Source organism: Egretta garzetta, unplaced genomic scaffold, assembly GCF_000687185.1.
Source record: "Egretta garzetta isolate BGI_Z169 unplaced genomic scaffold, ASM68718v1 scaffold384, whole genome shotgun sequence".
NCBI classification, from domain to species: domain Eukaryota; kingdom Metazoa; phylum Chordata; class Aves; order Pelecaniformes; family Ardeidae; genus Egretta; species Egretta garzetta.
This window is the reverse complement of record NW_009259496.1, coordinates 1,255,368-1,264,302: the sequence shown is the minus strand read 5'-3', so window position 1 is coordinate 1,264,302 and position 8,935 is coordinate 1,255,368. Positions and strand designations below refer to the sequence as shown.

Below are 8,935 nucleotides of genomic sequence, written 5' to 3'. Positions count from 1 at the left end.
CTTGCCCTTGGCCTTGTTGAACCTCATGAGGTTCACACAGGCCCACGTCTCCAGCCTGGCCAGGTCTCTTTGGATGCCATCCCGTCCTTCTGGCGTATCAACCGCACCGCTCAGCTTGGGTTCCCAACCCATCACGCAGCCTTATGCAGAAAAGCACAATGAAAGTTAGAGAAATCAAGCAGGTATGCTTTTTTTACTACCACTGCCTTACCAATCCCCCCCAAATCAGCACAATATATATAAAAAAAATTGATCTTTGGGGAAATGGTAAGTAGCACAGAATTAAGACAACAAGCAAAATCCTGACTTCACTCAATGAAATGAGATTTTTGTCATTAACTTCAATGAAGCCCGTGTTTCAAAAGTGTCTTGACAACAACTTCAGTACATGTTTCTTAGATGGCTTCTCTCTAATGGAATTAAATAGTTCCCAAGATGAGCCTTCTTCCATTCCCACTGTAATCAGTGTTGTATTTGCTATGGTTTTCAGTGAGAGCCCAATTGGGCCCTAGGCTCGGAAATAAAAATCATCTGGAAGTAAATGGGTTGCTGCGTATCTGACCTCTTCTCTCATTGGTGTGAACACAGCGTGGGGATGAGACCTCAGATCATCGCTGCTATTTGCGTGGAGAGAGGTTGTTGGGTTTTTTCCTACCAGAAGATTAATAGGTAGCAAGTTCAATATCGTTAGGTATTTAGTTTTCCTTAATTGTTCCAGGAACTCATCTACAGAGAGCAATGCATCACATCTGGAGGTAGCAATTTACCTTTCAGAAATCAACAAAATCTGCACGCGCCTCCTGGGTTTAGGCAAAAGGAGCTCAGGCAGCTACCGCCGCTGCTCCCGTCCCTCGGATAACCCAAGGCTCCAGGGGATTCTCAACCCTCTGCAATATCGCCACCAGCATTTCCTTCGGAATTCACCAAGTTTTCTTCAATATCTGCTGCCTAGATAAGCCGATCTTTCTCAATACGTCCTAGAAATCTTGCAGTAGGCTTGTGGCTTTTAATTTTCTTTTGAGCCTGAAGGTTCATACTTGTTAATAATTTGGTGGTTCCTGATAGTTCTGCAGCCTGGAGAAGAGACAACAGATGGTCCAGCCCCGGCTTTAAGCATTATTCCTTCTGTACCTTTCAGGAATTCGAGAGATTCTTAGTTTAGAAATATTTTTTCTCCCTCCTCTCTGGGCACTGGTCACCTGCTTCGTCCGCTTTGCCATTATACTTCAAGTGGATGCATACAGTAGAAAGACCGCCCTTATTCCACGGACTGGAATTTTTATTATTTGCACTTTTACTGCAGTATCTTCCTAATATTCCTCAAATTTTCATGAATGAAGCCACAGAAAAGGAGAGCGGGTAGATGGGGTTTTCTCCATCAGTTCTTCATTGACCCTACACAACCACAGGGCGCTGCCACGTAGACACAAGCAAGGATCCCTCCGGAGAGCTGACCATGTCTGTGCCAACCAAATTCTGAGGGGACTCCAGAATTGGTCCACCGAAGTGTAAAAAATAATTATTCGACGCTATCGTTCAGGGGAAAAAAACACATTAGCTCTCATACTGCAACCACAGCCATTGGCTTGTTTGCTGGAATACATGTCGGGAGTTTTCCGGTATCTTGACAGATCGTATTCCCTGGCACTGGGGTATCCGGAGCCAGGTCACCCCCCGGAGCCGGGTTGCTCCCCGCACCACCAAGAGCCTGTGCAAAATGCTGCCTCACCCTGGCGGGGACATAGAGCTGAGGATGCTTAAGAAAAAATTATCTGCTTACAGCAAACTGTCTTCTCCAGCCTACAGCTGCACCTCTGCCCTTAGTTTCTAAGATTAACTTTTTACTCCCCAATTAAAGAAAATACGCATCCGCGCCCGGCAGATATTCACAGATATGGGTGTGCACAGAGGGGCCGCAGCACGAGTCGTGTTAAGACTCCACTCACAAGGCACGTGTAGACCATGTAACTTATTTAGGCGTGATGCCATTCTGAACCTGGAAACAATTTCTAACTTGTAGGATCATGAGATCATTCAAACACAGCGAGACTGAAAGAAAAACTAAAAGCAAAAAGCAGCAAAGACAAGGTTTGTTTCCAGATGAAATGTGGAACGGCAGCAGACCCAAGAGAGGAGCAGAGTGGGATCTCCAGGAGGCTGGAGCTGCCGAGGAGATGGGTCTCATCCCTGGATGGGTGCTACAGCACGTGGGGGACAATATCCCCAACGCTGTGCAAGCATCCATCCATCCATCCAAGAGCCCATCCACCCACAGGTGCCTGTCCATCCAGGGGAGCCCATCCAGCCGTGGGGACCCGTCCATCCACAGGAGCCTGTCCATCCACAGGAGCCTGTCCATCCACAGGAGCCTGTCCATCCACAGGAGCCTGTCCATCCACAGGAGCCTGTCCATCCACAGGAGCCTGTCCATCCACAGGAGCCTGTCCATCCATGGGAGCCCATCCACCCATGGGAGCCCATCCATCTACGGGAGCCTGTCCATCCATGGGAGCCCATCCACCCACAGGTGCCTGTCCATCCATGGGAGCCTGTCCAGCCACAGGAGCCTCTCCATTCCTGGGAGCCTATCCATCCACGGGAGCTGATCCGGCCACAGGAGCCGGTCCATCCATGGGAGCCCATCCGGCAGCGGGAACCAGGATGTGTCCCGGCACACGCAGGGCTGCGGAGGGAGGGAAGGGGGACACCGCGACAGCCGAGAGCACAGCCCTGGCCCCCAGACACTGCTGATGGCACGCACGCGTGTGCTGAGAACAGAAATTTCTGTTTAATTGCTCAAATGGTTTCGCTTTTCTATACTAAATGTTTAAAACCCCCCAACAACGTAAGAACAGTTTCCCTGCATTAGTTAAGAACATGGACATACAAAAGGAAAGAAGGGACCAAGTATTTCCTGTCCTATAGGGAAATAATATGCATTTGGGCTGATTTTTTGTTATTTTTTTTTTTCCTGGCAGATTTGAAAAGTATAAAGCTTTGAATATTAAGAAGGCTATTAAATTCTTTCAATAGTTTTCCAAAGTGCGAAGCTGCTGCACTTAGAAAAAGGAAAGGCAGCCTAGCACTCTTCAAGAACAAAACGAATTTAAAGACACGATTAATATTGCCACTGACATTAAAAAGAAAGCGTCGCTTAAAAAAATCAATTGTCTTGAAACAAAGCGCAGACTTTTGGCTATTGATCGTATTTTTAGCCTCAGACTTTCTCTGGAGACTTAAAAGTATGCAAATGCAAAGTGCAGCGAGGCACCCGCACATGCTATACCTTTGGATTACACTGGCATTTTATTATTTAATTAAACTACTCTTCTTTTTCTAGCTCACGCGTGCTTCCCTTGAGACGGCTTTGCTGTTAGCCTGCTGGCCTTGACTTCCAGCCAAAAACAATTCAGAAACAAAAAGGGACAACAAATCATATTTTCACAGACATTTTTATCCCTCAATACAACCTTGTTTTCACACAACATCATACAGATTCTATGAAAACTATAATTTATTGCAGTAGCCATCCAAAGCTAGGGGCCGACACGAGCTCTGCGGTGTGTTCCCACCTCTGGAATTCCTGAAGTTGTGCCGTGGGGAAGGACCCGCCATGCCGCACAGCGCGGCGTTGTGGCAAGGGACAATAATCACTGGTTCACGGCGGCTCTGGCTGGGGCGGTACCGGGTCAAGCCCGGCCCTCGGAGCCTCCAGTAACTGCAGCCTGGCCAGCAAAGCTCAGGCTGGAGCTTTAAGGCCGGCATTTGCACAGAAAGGCCGGCTCTGGGAAACGCACAGCTGCAGCCATCGCCGCTGACGGTGGAGCCTGGCCCCGAGATGTACAACTGGCAGAAGCAACCCTCGTTTCCCAGAGTATTTACCACAACCCCTCTGCTCAGCAGGCTTTTCGCTTACCTGGTGGCAACCCTGTAAATTCGAGTCTCTTCCATACGATGAGTATGAACCCCTTTCTGTTTTACCTGTTAACAAAAAAAAAAAAAAATAATAATAAAGTATAACAGACAAAACCAGACATATATAGCTTCTCCAAGCATTTGAGATGATGTTCCCCACCTTTTCCTAGGGCTGTTTACATATGGAAAATAGGCGCTGCTGACTGCGGAATGCACGGAGGCAACAGAAAGGGATTAATGCTTTTTCAAGCTGAGGCTGGCGATGGGAAATAAACTTCCTAATCTTGGCTCCATGCGCTGCCTGGAACCGGGATGTAACGGGCTTCCTCCGGTGGGCTGAGCACCCAGGCACCCCCCCCATCCCACCACCGGGCAGGGGGCACGGCAAGGCCCCCACCGGCTCCCTGGGCACCCAGCTTGGCCCCGGAGCTGCTGGGGATGCGGCTCCCCGGGTGCCTAAGTTAGAGATCACTAAAAGTTCAATGTGAAATGGTGGATAAAATAAAAAAAAAAAAGCTTTTCCATTAACTCCAGTGAGGCATTTGAACTTTTAATTAAATATTTTCTTGTTTAAAATATGATTGTCATTAACCATTAACGATTTTCTGTGTAGGCCAAGCTTTTTTGAAAACTCATGTGCCTATTCTTTTTGAAGACAATACACTTTACAAATTGTTACAAAATTTTTTTTTTTAGGTCAAATTGGATGTGACTAGGAAGTGCCAGCATTAAGTACTTTTTTTTTTTCTTTTTTTTTCTTTTTGCCTTTTTTTCCCAGGAAGCCTTTAACGCTCGGATCCGACAGCCTGACTTGCAGTACCGGTTACAGTTATGCCATATTTACAAAGGCGAATAAAGGTTCTTTCAGGTTTGAATGGCCAGGCTCGAGCGAAATCAAGAAGGGAAGAGGTGGTTTCTGCAAAGCATTAAGTCATGGCTGAGCAGCACCGCACCACGTGCTCCGGAGACAAAGAGCAGTCAAGAGGGCTGATACAAAACATATTGACACTAAAAGACCACCCTTATGGTGAGGATAATCACGGGAGGGGGGGAGGAATTATCTAACAAAACATCCAAGAACACAGTAAAAATCACTCATAAAATTAAAGTTTTTATTAGAGGCTGGGGCATAAAACCCACAACGCACAGTACCCGTTACCAGGGACCAGATGCTCAGTTTATCTCCGTGCGCGGCTCCCGGCGATGCCGGGGACACCTAGAAGCCAGGTTCAGGGGGCCGCGTACCCCCGCCTCCCAGCCAGGCAGTGAGAGCCCCGCACCAGACCCTGCGCCACCCAGGTAAAGCCGCCGCGCCGATCCATGTACCAAAGCCACGAAAAAATGTCCCTTAACCGCCATTGGAAACGTCGGGATCGCAAAACCGACGGCATCCACCCGGCTGGCAAGTGGCAGGGGCACGGCGAGGCGGGCAGCGGCCAGGGGGTCCCTACTGGCATGGCCCCCCGCCTTCCCCCACGCCATCCGGGGTCCATAAAGAACCCGCGGGGAGGCAGATCGTTAGACAAAGGATGCTGGAGTTCATTTCAATCGTTCCCCATACGGTGTTGGCCACGTTCGGACTCCACAAGCCTTCCCTTTAATACACAGCCACCGGGGCTGAGCGCCATTTAGAGGTATTATTGCTAAAGTTTGACTGTTGTGAGCGGTTTGGAATAAAAAAATCATCTTTCTCCCCCATAATAATGTACAAGTCTCGAGCTTGCTTTTGTTTCTCCTCTTTGGTTTTGTTGTTCTCCACATAAAGTAGCGACTTATACACGGGAACCTCCACAATTTATTTGCAATTCATAGGACATTTGCACACGTAATAACTTTTGAAAGCACTTGTATCTGGTTATACAAAAATGATGGATCACCCACTCCATAGCCCCCCTCAGGTTCGGAGCACTGGAAGCCTTTGCAAGAAATAATTCAAGATTGAAATGACAAGGAAATTCGAATCGTGACTCTCCAACGCCGAGGTCTGAAAACAAAATGTCTCGCTGGCATGGCCGGAGTTACGTGTGCTACTTCCCATCACCCCAAGAGGGCCAGAAAGTCGATGCAAATAAGCGGTGAGGACGGGGAGGAGGGGGGAAAAATCCCAAACGGAAAAACAGGGTCGAGGGGAACCAAGTACGAGCAGCGACACAAGGTACTTTGAAGGCTCTGCCTGGGTATCCGTGAGCTCCTTTTCTATCGTATCAGACACAGGCAGCCTCATCTTAATTTCAGTTGTTAAAAAATATTTATCCAGATACAAAAATAAACCCGCTGCAAATTACAAGTTGTCAGGGTTAAAATCTACTTCTATTTGTGTGGGGGAGGATAAGAGAACAGCATAGACATGAATCATTCTCAGTAATTTGAGTGTTTCCATGACATCAATGGGCACTCGTCCAGGACTCTGTCGAAGTCTGTGAGGTACCAAAGCGGCACAGCAGCCAGCAGGAGATTGACTTTTTTTTTTTTCCCTTCTTTTTTTTTTTTTTTTTTTTTTTAGGATTATGCTCCTTGTAAAGATTTCATCTCTAGCATCCACTTTTACCACTGAACAGATAGCTTTGGAGATCACGAGTGAACACACATTTCATTCTGATAGCGTAAGCCTTTAACTTTATTGCATTTTTGCTGTTGCTGTTGTTCCCCCGTACAGCAAGAAATCTGCCTCCTCCATTAAGAATAACCAAAATTCACCAAAAAGTCAAGAAACCATTAAAAAAAAATATACAGACGTAGATTTTCAATATCAACTGTAATTATGAAATTATCATACTTTTTGTAATGACACTTCATTTTTTTTTGGGGGGGGGGGAATATCTTTTGTATAAACTGTCCATTTAAAATTAGCTACAGTCTTGATGTTGATTTTCTGCTTAAAATTCACTGGCACATTTGTTTCAGATAATAAAATTTGCAAGAGCGCTGATAATATGCAAGAGTCGGCTCTTTAAGCAACTATTTGTGCTCCCAAATACAAAAGCTTCTCCGGAATTTCTCCGTTTACTGTACATTAAGCAACATTTTCAGTCCCTTGAACACCCCAGCCTCTCCTGCGCGCTTTCCGAGGTCTGCGAGAGCTAAAGATTCTTTTTTTTTTTTTTTTTTTAAATGTTTTAAAAAAGAGAGAGCGTCTACAGCGATGTAGACACCCGACGCATTCACTGCGGAATTTTCGAGACAACCCTCTAGTACTAGAATGCGGCAGCCGCTGCGGATATTTTTTGGCACAAAGACAATGGTGGCAGTGCCAAGCCCCATGGCTAAAACTACTCAAAAGAGGCATAAGGGTAGCATTAATCGTTCAAGTCTTTTACTGCATGGAGTACTGTTGTCCATATTTTAAAACCTAAAAGTACCCGTTAGTAATATTTGTTGTAAGCCAGGGGACAAAAAAAAAAAAAAAAAAAAAAGAAAAAAAAGAAAAAAAAAATAAATAAAAAAAAAAAGAGGAGCCTGGAATACAGACGGATAACAAATCTTGTCAGACATCTGATTAATTTTTCCTACCTAGAGGACCAAACGCTAAAACGTGCCATTTGTTAGCGGCGCGCCGAACACGCCACGCGATCTATACCCGTCCGTGGCTTTATGATCTGACAACTGAAACAAAGCTCCATGGAAGACGTTGACCTACAAAGGCTGGTGAATAACTTTCAAGTACGCGCTTGGTCTTTAGGTAAGGCAGAGAAAGCATCTCTGTTATTGTCGGAGGCGGTAACTTAGCGTGTGTGCAAATACATATATATATATATGCAATTAATTGCCACAATGCATGCCAATCAAAGGAGAGACAAAGAACCAACTCCACGCAGCTCCTGTTTTCTGACAAACACTGAACCGCAAGTCCCTGCTCTCTAAATACCTCCAGAAAAAAAGCCGGCTTATCTTCCCAAACCTAAACCGGTTGCTTCGTAAATATTTTGTTTGCATTTTTCTGCGTAACTGCAGAAAATACCAGCAGCATCGGATTGCCAATCAATCAATACAGCAGCCACTTGCCTTTCCGTGGTGGGCTTTGAAAAATGAATCGAATTAAGTAGGAAATCTAAGCGACTTCCCAAGCATAAACACAAGTCATGATTCCATGATTCCCCACGCTCTCCTCCCCTGCCCTGGCAGATCGGGCACCTTGGCTTTTTGCTGGTAGGCAGAACGAGAGGCACGAGGCGACTCTTCCATCTGCAGAGAAAGGGAAGCGAAGCTATTGCTATAAATGACTTCCATTCAATGTTTACATTGATTTCGCGTTTGACGTATTTTTTTTGAGAGATGAGCTCGACCAGAATATTCTAATTCAGGTTGCCGCTGCCCTACATTTGGGGTCTAGTTCTTGGTTAGCCCAAAGAAGGGAAACCTGGCTGGGCATAAAAAAAAAAAGTAGTAATTGTATCGGGGACTGGAATTTTAAGGGCTGCAAATTTGAATCTGTTCAGATCTGCGATTTTGCTGAAACCCGTTTCTTATTGTATTACTGCATTTCTCAGGTTTTTGAAAATTAACGATTGTTCCCTCTGATGGCCAATGTCTCCAACGCATCCCGAAGGGAGCCCGATTGATTCCTCTACAGAGAATGCCAAATTAAAGGAGGATTCGGGGCCGAAGTCAGACCAGGCACGAGGAACACCGAGCTGGAGCGTACCTGGGAAAAAGTTCTGAGCAACCGAAGAATGGGCTGAACTCCAGCTCCACATCTGCCTGTGCGCAAGGCGCACGTACGTGTTACCAGGAGGGCTCGTTTGCATCCTTGTGAGGACCACAAACCGGTTTACTTCAGCCTTAATCTATAATTCTTGCATTGGAAATTTGCTTCTGGTCGTTGAAGTTTGGTTGCAGGAGAAAGGGAGGGGTTGAGGCAGCGCCGGCCTCCTCCGAGCGCCTGACGCGGGACCAGCTCGGCGCGGTGGCTCGGAGCCGGATTATCACTGCCAGTTTTTGTGGCCTCAGAGATTTGAAAACTCCTTTCAGCAGAGAAATCAAGCTAAAATTTGTACAGAATTATAAATTACCCGAGGATAAA

At 46.2% G+C, this 8,935-nt stretch overlaps 1 protein-coding gene across 1 annotated transcript in view; it reads right to left on the bottom strand.

Annotated features, from left to right (window-relative positions):
- The window catches only part of LOC104125018 (transcription factor 4), a 144,707-nt gene that overhangs the window by 24,364 nt on the left and 111,408 nt on the right, over positions 1-8,935 (bottom strand). Inside the window, exon 5 of the mRNA XM_035892964.1 lies at positions 3,917-3,981. Within this exon, the coding sequence (XP_035748857.1) occupies positions 3,917-3,981 (65 nt within the window). The remainder of the gene's footprint in view (positions 1-3,916; positions 3,982-8,935) is intronic.